The sequence below is a fragment of the Salvelinus alpinus genome, unplaced genomic scaffold (genome assembly GCF_045679555.1).
Source record: "Salvelinus alpinus unplaced genomic scaffold, SLU_Salpinus.1 scaffold_41, whole genome shotgun sequence".
Classification (NCBI taxonomy): Eukaryota; Metazoa; Chordata; class Actinopteri; order Salmoniformes; family Salmonidae; genus Salvelinus; species Salvelinus alpinus.
In genome coordinates this window covers 1,467,182-1,484,677 of record NW_027255982.1, presented here as the reverse complement: position 1 = coordinate 1,484,677, position 17,496 = coordinate 1,467,182, and the positions used below count along the sequence as shown (strand labels likewise).

Below are 17,496 nucleotides of genomic sequence, written 5' to 3'. Positions count from 1 at the left end.
GGGATGCGAGAGATGAGCCAGGACCCAGGCTGGGGCTTCGTTTGATGAGTGTCAGCCTTGATTAGTCTGTCGTGAATGAAATTATGCCAACCTCCCCCTCCGGTAACAAATATCCAGCTTGACAGATTCATGATGGCGCTAATGGACTACTATTTTCACCCTGCTGCATGCTAGGACTGGAGTATGTTATTTATCAAATGTTATTCATTTAGTGATATGGAAAGTCCTCCATGAGAGGACAGTATCATGATGCGTGATCCATTGACATATTTCAAAGGTCAAATCAAAGGTCAAATAGGGGGTGGTATATTTGTCCTCCACTGCATGTACAAGTGGGTAACCTGTATGTGTGTGAGGTGTGAAATGGAAAAGTGTTTTTGTATATCCCAACTCCCCCTGAGAGCGGGGTCAAGGCCAGGGATCAGCCATTATTCACCGCGACCCTGGAGCAATTAGGGTTAAGTGCCTTGCTCGAGGGCAGATGGACAGATTTTTCACCTTGTCGGCTCAGTGATTCAAACTAGCAACCATTTGTGGGGGTGGGCTGGGAATGGAAATAGGGATAGGTTGTGTTTGTGTTAAGCAAATGTCAACAGCCATGTATCAAGGAAAGAGGGTTACCTGAACCTAGATCTGTGCCTGCTGGAAGGCAACTTCCTGCTTGAGCAGCTGATATAGGGCTAGAGCACAGATAGATTGAATATAGAATATATTGGGCTCCATCTTGTGGTCAAAGTTGTAATTTGTCTCGATGTTAATTTTAGTAATCTCAGACATTTTCACAACAGAAAACAAAATATTATACTATTGTATACTGTTGTAGTGATACTTTGACCATTCATTTTGCCGACCCACACTGTCTGTGTTACCTTTCTAAATCCCATGCCAGATTCTCTCTCTCGTCTGTTGTCAGCCTAAGAAGTCTCAGGAATGTCTCTCTCTTTCCAAACTGCTGAGGAACTGGAATACACCGGCTGACCTCGCGGCAATGCCAACCCTCCTGCCTCTAACGGAATGTGAGAGAAGTGGGTCATGGGAAACCCGGTCCCCCCACAGATGCCCGAACCCGAAGAGACCTGCTATAATTCAATTAGCTTAGATAGTGAAAGAAGAGAGAAAGATAAATCAAGAGGGGGTGCTTGTGTTAGAGAGAGAGAGAGTGATTTCAACTTTCTTACCAGGCCACTGGCCTACATTGTGTGGAGACATACTACACAAGGTTTTGATCATGTAGGTGGTATAAATCAAAATCAAATAAAATGTATTTATATAGCCCTTCTTATATCAGCTGATATATCAAAGTGCTGTACAGTAACCCAGCCTAAAACCCCAAACAGCAAGCAATGCAGGTGTAGAAGCACGGTGGCTAGGAAAAACTCCCTAGAAAGGCAGGAACCTAGGAAGAAACCTAGAGAGGAACCAGGCTATGAGGGGTGGCCAGTCCTCTTCTGGCTGTGCCGGGTGGAGATTATAACAGAACATGGCCAAGATGTTCAAATGTTCATAAATGACCAGCATGGTCAAATAATAGTAATCGCAGTGAACAGGTCAGGGTTCCATAGCCGCAGGCAGAACAGTTGAAACTGGAGCAGCAGCACGGCCAGGTGGACTGGGGACAACAAGAAGTCATCATGCCAGGTAGTCCTGAGGCATGGTCCTAGGGCTCAGGTCCTCCGAGAGAGAGAAAGAGAGAATTAGAGAGAGCATACTTAAATTCACACAGGACACCGGATAAGACAAGAGAAATACTCCAGATATAACAGACTGACCCTACCCCACCGACACATAAACTACTACAGCATAAATACTGGAGGCTGAGACAGGAGGGGTCAGGAGACACTGTGGCCCCGTCCGATGATACTGCCGGACAGGGCCAAACAGGCAGAATATAACCCCACCCACTTTGCCAAAGCACAGCCCCCACACCACTAGAGGGATATCTTCAACCACCAACTTACCATCCTGAGACAAGGCCGAGTATAGCCCACAAAGATCTCCGCCACGGCACAACCCAAGGGGGGGCGCCAACCCAGACAGGAAGATCACGTCAGTGACTCAACCCACTCAAGTCTTCCTGTCTGGGTTGGCGCCCCCCCTTGGGTTATGCAGTGACAGAGAGATCTTTGTGGGCTATACTGGTATACCCTGCAGTGTGATTGTATTTTGGGTAATACAGGGAGGGCGAGGGGAAATAACGTGCTGGGGAATCATACAGTATTAGGCCCATAAGGACCTAGAACAGGGCTCTTCAAACTTGTTCCTGGAGAGCTACCGTCCTGTAGGTTTTTGCTCCAACCTTAATCTAGCGCTCCTGATTCTAATGATTAGCTGGTTGATAAGCTGAATCGGGTTAGTTACAACTGGGCAAAAAGTACCCAAATGTATTTTCAAATTCCTTATATTAAACAAACCAGACGGCACCATTTTCTTTTGTTGCTCTCCAGGAACAGGGTTGGAGTTAAAACCTACAGAAGGGTAGCTCTCCAGGAACAGGGTTGGAGTTAAAACCTACAGAAGGGTAGCTCTCCAGGAACAGGGTTGGAGTTAAAACCTACAGAAGGGTAGCTCTCCAGGAACAGGATTGGACTTAAAACCTACAGGAGGGTAGCTCTCCAGGAACAGGGTTGGAGAGCTCTGACCTAGTTTATCCTCCTAGTACCACTGACATTGTATGAATTAATATTATTTTTTATAGGATAGCATTGGATGTTTTGATGTTTTATCTTTTGGGATAAGTAACCACTTAAAATAAAAAAATAAAAAAATATGTTCAGTATACCTGCATTAGTGTATACATTCATTGTTAAATTCAGATCATCATCCAGAAATACATGTTATAAAAGTTTAGAATGGAACATTGTGTCAAACAACTTCAAGTGAAGTCAATTCAGCAACAACAACCAATGCAATATCTCAATCTGACCACTAACAGGCACCATTAAACCCTATAATTAATGTGGCAGAGCTGCTCTTGCTAAACCAACAGTAGTCACTAAGATGCATGTGTGTCCCATCACCACATGTGTTAGAACATCTCACTGCATGGCCAACAACATTAACTTCTGATCAGGGTTGGGTAGGTTACTTTCTAAATGTAATCCGTTACGTTACTAGCTACCTGTCCAAAATTGTAGTCAGTAACATAACTTTTGGATTACCCAAACTCGGTAACGTAATCTGATAACATTCAGTTCGTTTTAGATTACTTTTGCCTTAAGAGGCATTAGAAGAAGACGAAAATGTATGTTACCAATTGAACAACGTCTATGGCAGGATAAATCAATGTTAAAGTCTACATAGCTGGCCATATAGGGATGTTACATTTTACTTTATGGGTTGGTTGTGTAGGCTTCTTCACTTTCCACTACATATAATAATATGATTAAATGATATCTTTACATTAATATATATCATTTATAAATCCAAAAATGGATGTAGCCACTACAGATTTCCCCTTTAAGTCTATCAAAAGTTTGCGAGTTTGAGCATGTGTCCATTAGGCCTATGGATTATTTCTTTTTATCAGCATGAATTAGATTGAGCAATATAAACCCCACTTTTATTCCATAGGCTGGGATCCGCACTATGCAGCTGTTGCAAGAAGGTATTTTTCACTGGATGTCCACTGGTTTCATAACAATGATTGATAGGCAGCTTTAACTTCTTGAATTCAACCATTATTGGGTTCAAATACACATTTAGATTTGTGAACAGCCATCCACAACAACCACAATCCGTAAAGCGCAAATAGCTAAATGAGAGAGCAGCAGTGTGATTCACATCAATGCGCCATGTAGACATCAGTAATAAGTGATATCCGTATCGCCGTAGACTACACCACTGTGCTCATCCTTACCTTCAAACGTTTATTCAAATTGGATCATCTTTGGATGCCGACTGCAGTCGCACCATTGGAAGACATAGTTTGGACTGTAGCCTACAAAAGCCTATTTCTGCTCTTTTCCCGATCCATCAAACACATTTGGTGTGTCATCATAGCGGTCTCTGACTTGTGGTCAGACACGCTCAGGTGGAACAAACTTAAATTTGCGCCTTTTTTCAATGTTAATTTAATGTAATTGAGAAAACAGAGAAGTGTCAAAGATTTTGGTCCGCAAACATCCATTCTGAATGTAAAAGTAATGCTCAAAGTAATACTCTAGTTTTTCAAGTGTCTGTAACCTGATTACAATATTTTTGCTGGTAATGTAACGGATTACAGTAATCCGTTACTCCACAACCCTGCTTCTGATTCAGATGTAAACTCATGCTATGGAGAATACCCTTCAGAGGATTAAATTGTGTGGCCATGGACCACATGACCTCCAGCTCTGCAGCTGCAGGCCTGATGCATGGTTTTACCCAGAAGTGTGTAGGGTGAGAGGGACACAGAGTAGCTCTGTAACCACAGGGCTTTGAAGAGAGAACAACATGAATGGACTATCTGGGAGTTAGTCAAATGTAAATACCTAATTCAATTATATAAATTGGGATTTTGCAGGTGGTGGAACTGTCCTCAAAATTGCTTACTCTTCTATGATCATTTTAAACAGGATGATGGTTAGTTACTTTGGTATAATGTTGTCTCAGTCATTCATTAGGGTCATCCATGCATGTATTGTAGGCTTACTTTGATTATATTATACCAACCGTCAACATTCCTGCTTGGTACATAGACCTGCAATTACATTGTTTTCTGAAGCCATGAATGTAATGCACATAGGGTTCATAAAATGGTTCAAAGAGACTCTGGTTGTCAATAGTTACCACAGCCAAAAAGTCCAAATTGGCTATCTCGTTAAAAATTCATTTAAAAAAAGAGGTGATTTTTGGTCTTAATTTAAGTTTAGGGTTAGGCTTAAGGTTATCAGTGTGGTTAAGGTTAGAGTTAGGTTTAAAATCAGATTTTAAGAAGATAAATTGTGGAAATGGGGGGGGTTTATGTGGCTGTGTTAACTAGTGATGGCCCTCCTCAGTCACATGAGCTGGTCAAATCCTCCCCTTTCCTCACTCCCTTGACCTCTGACCTACAACCACTCCCACCCCATTTTAAATCACACTGTGCTGCAGCACCTGATGTCTGGATCCAAATTAACATATGTGCTTGTGCACACAAACCTGCACACACACACATGCGTGCATTCACACTTACACACATACACACATCCATCACCAGCCTGTCAGCTTAGAAAGAAATTGAATTGTAATCTCCAGATGCCTTCTACAGATGTAGGATCTTAATTTGATCCCTCTTTTGTTCCTGCACAGCAGGAAATGCAAACATGTAGTGTATTCAAGGTTTAAAATGTCAGACTTGATTTGCCCTAACGAAAAATGTATCAACCCCTACAAAAATGTTCATTAATTATAATCCACATTTCCTGTTGCTGCAGGATTATTTTCCTTCTGTAGCAAACTGGCTCAAATTATGATCCTACACCTGTATCTGCTCCTCCGTGTAGTTGAGAAGAACTAATGAAATGGAAACTTAATAACTGCATGACAACTTGAGCTCCAGTCTGAAAACTGAATTGATCTTGTAGAAGCATGATTAAGGAGGATGTCATTGACTGTGCAACACTGTGAATCACATGTATAAAGAGTTTTATACTTCTATAAAATAGTTGTTAACTGGTTGTTTTGATGAGTTATCAAGCAACCGTGAACAAGTCACCCCGGGTCATGTCACCTTCCTAATTTCTACTGCATGCATTTCTTCCACCGTAGCTGATTAAAATGTCCTTAGAGATTTTTGGGAGGAAAGTCTTTAAGTGGATCCATCTCCAAAATCCTCCTGAAACAGAATGAAAACTCTTTTATATAACACATTTAGCCGATATCCAGACAGACAGACCATTTCAGGGAATTCTACTGTCTATCCTCTTGATTGTTATCCCTCCATTTGCACTCTTTCATTTTTGAACAAGGGATTCTCAATCGTATTATTCAGGGGGATTTTCTGCTTTGTCATTGTGTGCAGGATATCCTCTCTCCTGAGGACTAGTTACTTCCTATTTGTTTCCTGCCTTGTTTCCTCATCCCCATTTTCATCCCCTTTCATCTCATAAAGAGGAATTACCAACAATGCATCATTCCGATGCAGCTGCTATGCTTGTTTTCTGGAGAGTTCCTTATGTGTCTCGGTTGATGGATCTTTAAGAAGAAGGTAAACTGAGGTCCACCACACTGGTTGTGATTTGTTCTTCGCCTCCATACGTCCAGGCATTGTCACATGGTGGATATGAAGGGACAGTGGGACTGATCCCTGTGTGTCACACCCTGATCAATGTCCTCAGTTGCTCCTGTTGTTTGCTTTGGCACTAGATTCAAAGGTCCTGGATGGCTCAGTTGGTAGAGCAAGGTGCTTGCAAACGAGAATAGTGGGTTTGATTCTCGGGACCACCCATAAGTAAAATTGTATGCACGCATGACTGTAAGTCGCTTTAGGTATTATAGTTTTATTTTCATAATGAGCAATATTATTCAATATTAATAATGTTTCTCTATTGATGTTATTAACTGCCTGGATACTTCCTGGTTCAATGATTGGTTGCCATGGCACCATGGGACCTAGGTCTGAGCCCTTCCTGTGGTGCTGTGCCAGGTGATGATGACGCAGGTAGCTAGGCACCCACTAGGCTGGCAGAGAGAAAGTGGCATCACTCTCGCCCTGTAAGCCTATGACCTTGGTTGCACTCTGGTGACTGGACAGTGGACACACACAGAGTAGATGAGATGTGTTATGTCCAATGTATTGCTTGAGTCTATAACCTTTAAAGAGCACTGACTTATGTCAATGAGGGAATAGTATTCTTGAGGGAAAATAAGTAGGAGGAGTGCTTCAGGTATTCCAAAACAACCACAGGTGCTCTTGGGGGGGAATAGTAATTGAAAAGCTGAAGGAAGAATTATAACCACAAATTAGGTGCTAAATGACATATCAAAATCCAAACACTCTTGTGGGTTTGAACGTTAATAAGCCTCTAATGTGTGGGCTAAGACATCATTAAAATACAGCAAGTAGGCGCATCGGCTTACACATATTTGTGTAGTTCAGTCCTGGAGCTGTTCTTGACTATTAATGTTCTGTATTGTTTCATGTTTTGTGTGGAACCCAGGACGAGTGGATGCTGCTTCAGCAACAGCTAATGGGGATCCTAATAAAATACTATGATAAAAAATACTTTATCAGGGTGTCTCACTCTGTCTCAGACACCCTGATGAAGCCGTAAGCTGCTTCTTAACTTTCAAACCCACAAGAGTGGCTGGATTTGGCCATTAGCACCTATTTGTGGTTATCATTTTTCCTTTAGCTTTTCGATGGAATGGTATTGCCTAATAAATACCTAAATGGCACATCAGAAATAATGACATAACAAATAAGTTCCAATTTGGGGGCCAATTTGCATCTTTCAGAAAATACACCACTTGCTGAACAATTGAACCTCGACTACCGTTAGGACCCTGAGGGGAAGCAGCATTCCCTCCCTCGTTGAATTGGATGACAGGACTGGGATGGCCTCTCGTGCTAAAGTGTTGAACGGTTCGTCCGTCAGAGAAAGGATGTGAGAAGAGGAGGCTTGCGGTTTCTGTAGCATGCGGCTTTGTTAGATTCGGTGGATTTTGGACACCGGCTTTACATGCAATGTATTTGTGTATTTGTGTTTTTCCCATTTGTGTTTTCTACCGGATACATTCTTATAGCTTGGAATCGAGTGTTTTCCTGTGCGGCTCCGTTCATTGGTAAACTAGAGGTTGCATCAGTCGACTGTCAATCAAGTCTCGGCTCTCTGCACCTGGTATTAATTTAAATTTGCCGGTGAATTTTTGTGGACATTGAGTTTTGGAGCAATCCTTTTCGTTCAGCCTTTGGTATTTCAATAACCGAGAGTTTATTGTGCCGCCTTATTGACAAGGTAAGATTGTAACCGTAACTCGGGCTACTGTACCCCTAGTTATATTAACAGCGGACTGTATCCCCGGAAAATTTCAACATTGTATCTTGACGGCGCAAGGAGGAACTAGACTACAAGTACACTGTCCTCTCGATTACTGTATGAGTGATTGCCAAAGCGTTGTTTGACAGCTGTGTTTGGGAACGCGTTGGACAATAGGGCTTGCCTGGAGGAGAGCCATCTGCTATTGTTTTCTCCTGTGGATAGATCAAAACATTAACAGATCGAACATGTCGCTCAGCAGAAGTATTGAATGGGAACACTTTGAGGAACGGGACAAAACGCACCGTTCATCACGGGCTAACGGCTCGGGATCCCAGTCAGGCTCCAGAGGCAACGGTCTTGTTCCCAGCCCGGCGCACAGCGCGCACTGTAGCTTTTACCGAACGCGCACGCTCCAGTCGCTCACCTCCGAGAAGAAAGCCAAAAAAGTGCGGTTCTACCGAAATGGGGACAAATACTTCAAGGGTTTGGTGTATGCCGTGTCCAACGACCGTTTTAGGTCCTTAGACGCCCTGCTTCTGGAGCTTACCCGGTCTCTCTCGGACAACGTCAACCTGCCTCAAGGTGTCCGGAGCATATACACCGTGGACGGCAGCAAGAAGATTAGCAGCCTGGACGAGTTAGTGCAGGGTAAGGACACGCAGTCACCACCGGCTCTCTCCCCACACACACAGCCCAGTCCTACAAATGACATAATAAATCATGTAGAGATCAATACTGGCGCATATTGATGAATGAGCTGATTGATCCAAGGTACTCATTATTAGATTTCACCAGACACTCCTATCTCTCAGGTTTCATCATACAATCTTATAAACCATTTAATGTCCTGCTTGTCATCAGAGTTCCACCAGCTGTTTTACATTGACTCCTTGTTCATACATATGCAGGTGTATTCTGCTATCGGCTTTCCCCTTGGGAAGAAGACTAGCTAATGCTGCATTATAGGCTTATTATACTACATACTAGCCGCATTATACTACATTATAGCCTATTATACTACATTATGTGATATAGTAGTATAATAAGGCTATAATGTAGTTATGATATTATATTATATGATATAGTAGTATAATAAGGCTATGATGTAGTATAATAAGTCTATAATGCTGTATAATGAGGCTATAATGTGGTATGAGGCTATTATGTAGTATAATGAAGCAATTATTAATAGCCTCATTATACTACATTATAGCCTCATTATACTACATTATAGCCTCATTGGGCAGCAGGTAGCCTAGCTGTTAGAGGCCAGCCAGCAACCAGAGGGTTGCCAGTTCAGATCTTGGGTCTGATGGGAAAAATCTGTTAGGAAGTGAGCTGGCAGCTGGAGTGTTGCTGATATCAAATCCTAGATGCAATTGCCTGCCATGGTGCCCTTGAGCAAGGCACTTAACCCCCTCAACAACAACTCCCGGGTGCGGGGGGGGGGCAACCTCCTGGGCACCTCTCCAAAACCTGTATGTATGTGTCTTTCGGAAGGGGCTAGGTTAAAAGCGGAGGTCAAATTTCGGTTGGACCTTGTGTGCAATTGACCAATAAAGTAATTTTAAATATACTACATTATAGCCTCCTTAGTAGGATTCAGCCATGTAGAGATTGTCCTCTCTTAGGCATTTTACAGTAAAGTCATATGTAAATACAGTAAACAGGTTTACTACTGTAATGCAATTGTAACCCATGTAGTGAGTCATGGACATTGCCTCTCAAACTCTAGGATAGGATAGATGATGTCGCATGTGGCTCAGTTGGTAGAGCATGGAGCAAGCACCAGGGCTGTGCGTTCGATTCAGTATGGAAAATCTATGCACTCATTACTGTAAGTCGCTCTGGATAAGAGTGTCTGCTAATCTTGAGGTCATTAGTCTCTCTTGAATCAGCAGGACTTCCTTTTTGGTTAAGCAGTTGTGACACACACATGACCCAGTAGTAGTGTGCAGACATCATAGTGTGTGTGTGTGTCTGAGCCACATAGATGACAGACCCGTTGTAGTAGTAGGCAGCACAGTATTCATGAATGTACATCGCTCCTCCATTGATCTTAGAGCGGTGTGTGTGTTAGTGTGTGTGTTAGTGTGTGTGTTAGTGTGTGTGCTCTGGCCAGTGTTCTGTGCTTCATTGGCTGTTAAAACAGTCCTTAGAGTGATTTTTCACCCTCTGGGCATAAAACATGGAAGTGTCCCCCTCTGCACCCCCTTCATACCTCTGCCAATGATCTGTTCACTTTGAACATGATGAGGGAGGAGAATGGAAAAGGTCAACATTGAGGTGTAGAGGAAGCTGTTATTATAACTGTACTAATAGTCCAAATATGATATGTACAACTACCTTCAATGAACTGAACATGGTCAGGTCATACCATTGTTATATTACAACATGACTTATTAGCTCAGTCATTTCATAGGAATGCTTAATAAAGAATCATGTATATTGTCCCAACTAGACCCTACACAACTAAAGGCAAATTAATTCAGTAAGTGTGTGAGTATTATTCCAGAAAAGTATGCAAAGGTTGAGAAATTTCAACATGACCTTCTTTACTTTACAGTAGATCTCTCTCCCTACTCGGTAGATTTGCTATATATAGACCTACACCGCAATGGGGGCTGGTGGGAGGAGCTATGGGAGGACAGGCTCATTTTAATGGCTGGACTGGAATCAAAGGAACGATATCAAACGTATGGAAACCACATGTTTGACTCTGTGCCATTGAATCCATTCCAGCCATTAAAATGAACCCGTCCTCTTATAGCTCCTCCCACCAGCCTCCACTGCTACACAGTGGTTCTGTCTGTGTGTGAGCCACTCTCTCCTCTCTGTGTCGCCTGCTGCAGCAGTGACAGTGGCCGGTGTCTGGGTAATACCTTAATCTTCGTGTTGAGTTCTGCTGTCTTTGACCTGTGACCTCTCTACGATCCTGTATTAAAGTGAAAGGTTACAGTTATCGCACCATGGTAGCGCTGTCATATTCAAATCAATCCACAGCAAAGAGAGATGAGTGTGGGACTTGTCTTTTCATTTGTATACTGTAGCTTATCTCCTGACTCCCGTTAGTCAGCACCTCCAGCTATAGGCTGTGATTTGTCTTTACTTCACTGCTGTCCTTTTCGCCTGACCCCTCTCTCCTCTCTCATCCCCCTGTTTATTCTCAGCTGACATCCTTCCTTCCTCCTTCCAAATATAAGCCTCTGCACTCATTCCTCCGCCCATGTCCCCAGAGAGGATGGGGTGGTAGATTTAGGTCAGCGCCCAATCCCGTGGCTGGGAGACACATTGCATCACTTCTGGTTGGGCTGGCAGGAAGGAGAATGGGTGCTGCCGTGGGACAGTGAGTGTGGTAGAAGATGGACTGGCACCAACACATAGCCAGGCCTACTACTTCTGCCTCACCTCTGGTTGTAATGCCTGTTTTCTGCCAAGTAACCGTTCAGAGTGGAAGCTGGAATCCTCCAGGCAGGCATCACACTTTCTTTGCTCTGATTTGAAAGGAAAGTGGGCCAACTCACTTTCTCTGGCTGTCAAAACTTGTTGTTGTTCTCATCTTGGGGGTATTTGTGTTTATACTGCAGTAGGTATAGTGGCCTGTGAGGTCATACTGTAGGTACTGTGGCTAATGAAGAGTTCCGTGTAGGTTTTACCTATTTAAAGGAGTAGAGTTTGAGCTCTTAAGCCAATCCTATTGGACATTTAATATGATGCCAGGTTTATTTTGGAACCCCTATAACCATTCCATTCTTTCTACTGTAAAACAATGACTGGACTCCAAAGTCGTTCCATAAACAGTACACAGGTTGGGTTCCACTCAAGAAGTCCCCTCTTTACTCTAGAGACGTCATTGGTCGGGATGATAAGTCCTAATTATCGTAGCCTCCTCAGTAACTTGTTATGTCAGTGGGTTGCGGCTGTACCCTCAGTGGCTGTCCCCTTGTCCTCCTGCTGTGAGGTGGAGTTATAGGGCACGGCTGTTGTCAGGGGTCAGGTCACAGAGACAGGAGGAATGCTGTCCATCCGTCAGTGGAACGTCTTGGCCTGGCTCTGAACGAGGCCTTTTGACTGGAGATGCTGGAGGCCGAACACCAGAGTCTTGTCTTTGTGTACTCAACTATCAAATGGATTAGGCTGTGTGTGTGTGCGTGCTCCCAGCCCCATTGATTGAGGACTACTGGCCCAGCCTGGCGTGTTGTGTGAACCTCATCAAGCCCCATTCATTCATTCATATGTGATCCCAGGACGATGGCTGGATGGATGGGATTACCCTGTGACATCCACGACACTGTCTCTGCTGTAGTGTGCTTATTGAAATGACAGTGAGGCATTGGATTTGATCCAAACCATGCCACGATAGACGTCTTATGCTACACCAATTGTGTGCCATTTGAGGAGGACTTTCAATCAAATGTAATTATAATGCCCTTTTTACCTCAGCCGATGTCACAAACCCAGCCTAACACCCCAAACTACAAGCAATGCAGATGTAGAAGCACAATGGCTAGGAAAAACTCCCTAGAAAGGCAGGAACCTAGGAAGAAACCTAGAGAGGAACCAGGCTCTGAGGGGTGGCCAGTCCTCTTCTGGCTGTGCCGGGTGGAGATTATAACAGTACATGGTCAAGATTTTCAAACGTTCATAGATGACCAGCAGGGTCAAATAATAATATTCACAGTGGTTGTAGAGGGTGCAACAGGTCAGCACCTCAGGAGTAAATGTCAGTTGACTTTTCACAGCCGATCATTCAGAGTGAGAGAGAGAACTTAAATTCACACAGGACACTGGATAAGACAGGAGAAATTCTCCAGATATAACAGACTGACCCTAGCCCCCCGACACAAACTATTGCAGCATAAATACTGGAGGCTGAGACAGGCGGGGTCGGGAGACACTGTGGCCCCGTCCGACGATACCCCCCCCCCCCCCCCCCCCCCCGACAGGGCCAACCAGGAAGGATATAAACCCACCCACTTTGCCAAAGCACAGCCCCCACACCACTAGAGGGATATCTTCAACCTACTGGTGAATTATGATGCACCTGATCCCGCGTCGGTCCTTTGATGAGATCCAATGTATGTAATAAGCTGATTGATTCAACATTAGACTTCACTCATGGGAAAACATTGCTTGTTTAGATGACACCATAGCGTTAGGGACTACGTCAGACAAACACATTCTCACATTCTCATGACCTCTCACTTACCCCCCTGAGTGATGGCGTCTGTGTCTATTTGCTTAGTGATGGATCAGCGCACACACTGATGGATCTGCCCCCTCTCCTCCATAGTGACCAGCTGATGTTTGGTTAGGGAGCTGTTTAAGAGGCTGTGGTCCACATGAGGCCCCGCTGTAGGGCCACTGAAGGGTATCACCCACCCAGGGTCCGCTAACCTCTCTGGTGATGCTGCACCTGAGACCCCCCTCTCGTCCCCAGGGGTGTTAGGGACTGTCACCCCTGAGCCCCCTTCAGAAGGCCGCCTCTGTTTCTCCAGGCGTTCTGATCTGAATTGATGATGGCTCCGGGTCTCATTTGGTGTCACCGTTTTCATCTGTTCGGGTCCCCCAGCTGTGGCCTAGCGTTGTTAATTAGCCTTTGGTTAATTGGTAGATAAATCCAGGTGTCGTGGGCCTCGCCGTCTCGGAAGTCTCCTTCCTTCTGTCCTCTTCTTCCTCCTTTCCAACCCTTTTTCTTTTTCTTAAAGCAAATAAGAGGAACCATGAGAAGAGCAGTAGATAATACTGAAATGTCCAACATGAAAAGGTAGAGTTGTAGTTGAGAAGATAACAGATTGATATAAACCTCAGGTCGATGGTCCTGGTTTAGGTTGATCTCAGCGTGGTGGTCTTATGACCAAAGGATCTTCATCTTTTTCAGTCGTGGGTCTTGAAAATAATGCTGGGTATTGAGCTATTCTGGAGGGTTAGACATCGTCTTCACACCACTCTCGCAAATGACTCCTTTCCCTGACGGATGACACCTTTATTTAAGCAAGCTGTTCTTCTGTCTCCACTGTCGTTAGGTGACTCATTCACTGTTGTCTTCCTGTTCCTGGATGACTGACTGCTGTGAATAGGATGTTTAGGTTATCAAATAATAAGAGCAAGGTTGACTGCATTAGGAAAAAAACTCAAATTTACCTTAGCTTCTGTAAGCTTTCTATACGATTCTAGATGGATAGATTCTGTTCATTCATTGTTCGTTCCCCTTCAGGTCCCCCTCTCTCCCTCTTGTACACACAATAACAATGTTTTCTCGCCTTTCTTAGTTCATTAGGCTGGATTTAGCATCACATCTCTTTGAACATCTCTATCTCTTACATATAATAACGTTTTCTCACCTTTCTTAGTTCAGTCATGTTGTCATCGATCGGTGCCTTGAGCTTAAACTGGTAAAAGGCCAGATACGCAAGTATAGCGCTATGTCGTGACAGAGCAAGGACATCAAAGGCAGCAATATGGGTTCACTTAGTTGCATGCGTAGCATATTACATGCTGCTACAGTGTGCCATTCTGTGGTTTCATTAGTGTTGTGACAAACAGTAAAATCCATGATGAAAGATTAGAGGTTAGCCATGCCCAGAATGTGAAAATAAAAATCCTGCATGTGTTGCCCTACCACAAACCGCCTTCAAACACAATCACCCACCCTCACATCCTCCTCTTTCCCTTATTGTTGTTCCATTTATCAGCCTTTTGAGTCGTCAAATTCATCTGGCCTTGGCTTGAGGGGAAACACTCACACAAACACATTTGCTAGCTGTTACAATGGAATGCGGGCAAGGAAAAGGAAAATACTTAGCTTTGGAGGGTGTCCAATGTGGCAGGCCGAGAGAGCTCACAGAGAAGGCTGAGTTACACTGACTGGCTGGACTCCGTCTCAATGTGGCTTTTGTTTCCACTGGGGAACCTTAACTCCTTGTCATCCACAGTCAAGCCGACTAGAGTTACTTTCCACGTCATGTGGCTAATTAGCACTCCTTTAGTCATTTGAAATGAATGGTTATCCATTGACAGTTGAAAAGTAGCATTCAGAGCTGGAAAATGCGATGGAGTTGATTACTGTAGCTTCAATAACTAAATTGCCCTACATTTGATAAGCAGTTGATGGATTTGATATCAGTTTTTATAAACTGTTGATTCAATGATTTTTATGAAATATATTTTTTTAAAGAAGCTTAAATTCTAACTAGTTCTCCCCTCTTCCTCCCTTTAGGTGAGAGCTATGTGTGTGCCTCCAACGAGCCCTACCGCCGAGTGGACTACACCAAGAACGTTAACCCTAACTGGTCAGTGGGCATCAAGGCCGGCCAGTCCCGCTCCCTGTCCTCCCTCAGCACCCTGGTAAAGGGCGAGCTGCAGCGTAGCGAGGCCAGCCTGGGCACCAGAGACTTCATCAAGCCCAAGCTGGTGACGGTCATCCGCAGCGGGGTCAAGCCCAGGAAGGCTGTGAGGATCCTGCTGAATAAGAAGACGGCCCACTCCTTCGAACAGGTGCTGACCGACATCACGGACGCCATCAAGCTGGACTCCGGGGCGGTCAAACGGCTCTACACACTGGAGGGAAAACAGGTAAGATGGTAGTAATTCTGTAAATGCAACAACATGGTTACTTCCTGTAGCACAAGGGTCTCAACTCCAATCCTGAGGTATATGATATGGTTATTTAGACTTTTTTTTTCTTCTCCTAAATGGCTTACAGACAGTTGTGTTCAACATATGTTTCCCATGCAGGCATCAAACCCTCAACCTTGCTGTTGCAAGTAATGAATAACGATACTTTAGGGACTCTATATTAGAGTATGTTGGGTTAAACCCAACGCTGCTCTGGAGATGGGAATCCGTACCAGATGGGATATCCATATTGAGTTCTCTGGCCAAAGGTCTTATCTATAGCATAGATGCTTCATGATTTATGAGTTTCAGCTGTATCAGCACTCGACCATTATACTATTGCTAATCAACACAAACCCCATGGTGCACTACAAGTATCTACATGAGAGTCGACCTAATCAACAAACGTCATGCTTTGTTTGGAATACAGTGTTTGGTTTTGGCCAGACATAATGGGACCCATCTCGTCCAAAACGTTGACTCAAGTTTACCAAAAAGCACCTGGAAGCACCTGGATGATCATCAAGACTCTTGGAAGAATGTTCTATAGACAGATGAGTCCAAAGTATAACTTTTTGGATGACATGGGTCCCATTATGCCTGGTGAAAACCAAACATTGTATTGCACATTAAGAACCTTATACCAACGGTCAAGCATGGTGGTGGTAGTGTAATGGCTTGGGGATGCTTTGCTGCCTCAGGACCTGGACGACTTGCCTTAATAGAAGGAACCATGAATTCTGCTCTGTATCAGAGAATTCTACAGGAGAATGTCAGGCCATCCGTCTGTGAGCTGAAGCACAGATGGGTCATGCAGCAAGACAATGATCCAAAACACACAATTAAGTCTACATGAAAATGGCAAAAAAGCAACAAATATGACGTTTTGGAATGGCCAGACCTAATCCCAATTGAGATGTTGTGGCAGGACTTAAAACGAGCAGCCCAGGATTACGCAGTGTTAGTTATCAAGAACTTTATCTTTGAATTTCCCCCCAGCTTAGTTTAGATTGGTGTAAATGTCGCTGAGTTAAAGCAGTTCTGCATGGAAGAGTGGGCCAAAATTCCTCCACGCGACATGAGACTGATCAACAACTATAGGAAGCATTTGGTTGGAGTCATTGCAGTTAAAGGTGGCACAACCAGTTATTAAGGGGGAAATTACTTTTTCACACAGGGGCATTGGGTGTTGCATAACTTTGTTTATGAAATAAGTATGTAATTGTTGTATTATTTGTTCACTCAGGTTCCCTTTATCTAATTTTAGGTTTTGGTTGAAGATCTGATACAATTCAGTATCAACAATATGCAAAAGTAGAGGAAATGAGAAAGGAAGCAAATACCTTTTCACAGCACTGTATGGTCCTATTTAGTATTTCCATCTAGACATCTACACTGTGTCCCAAATGGCACCCTTTTCCATATTTAGCACCCTACTTTTGATCAGAGCCTTATGGACCCTGGTCAAAAGTAGTGCACAACATAGGGAATAGGGTGCCATTTGGGACGCAAACCTAATGTGCTAGTGATGAAGAACACACGATGCATTTAATTTCCCATCATGGGCTTTAGTTTTAGATTGATATAAATGCTGCTAGCCTCATCTGAGGAAGAAGATTCCATCATAATGGATTAATGGGGAGGGGATTTAAAACATTTCCTAGAAGTCAGGTTCCACAGTTGTTAAAGATAAGTGGATTTTCTGATAAATCTGGATTGAAATGCAGTCTGTTGTTTGTGTTTTTTTACAGAGCTTTAAAGGTTGGACCTCTTATTTCACAAGCAATGGTTATGACACTGTGCTGAGAGGTGTTAGGCAAGTGGTTCTTGATGCCTGTCAATGGAGTCAGTTTTTGTAAAGGACCGTTTGCTTAGAAGTATAGAAGACATTGAGACATCTAATGCTGCAGGGAAGGTTTCCGTGCTAGACGAGGCTAAA

At 43.7% G+C, this 17,496-nt stretch overlaps 1 protein-coding gene across 7 annotated transcripts in view; it reads left to right on the top strand.

The window, feature by feature from the left end:
- The first annotated feature begins 7,492 nt into the window (after positions 1-7,492).
- Positions 7,493-17,496, top strand: part of LOC139567050 (serine/threonine-protein kinase DCLK2-like) — a 118,951-nt gene continuing 108,947 nt past the window's right edge. For 3 of the 7 annotated variants that reach the window (XR_011673215.1, XM_071388484.1, XM_071388485.1), the window contains exons 1-2: positions 7,493-8,588; positions 15,160-15,515. Coding sequence is in view for 6 of the 7 variants with exons in the window: in XM_071388484.1 (XP_071244585.1) it covers positions 8,186-8,588; positions 15,160-15,515 (759 nt within the window). In the remaining variant the exon portion in view is untranslated. The remainder of the gene's footprint in view (positions 8,589-15,159; positions 15,516-17,496) is intronic. The other 4 variants (XM_071388483.1, XM_071388481.1, XM_071388482.1 and 1 more) reach the window with 2 other exon arrangements.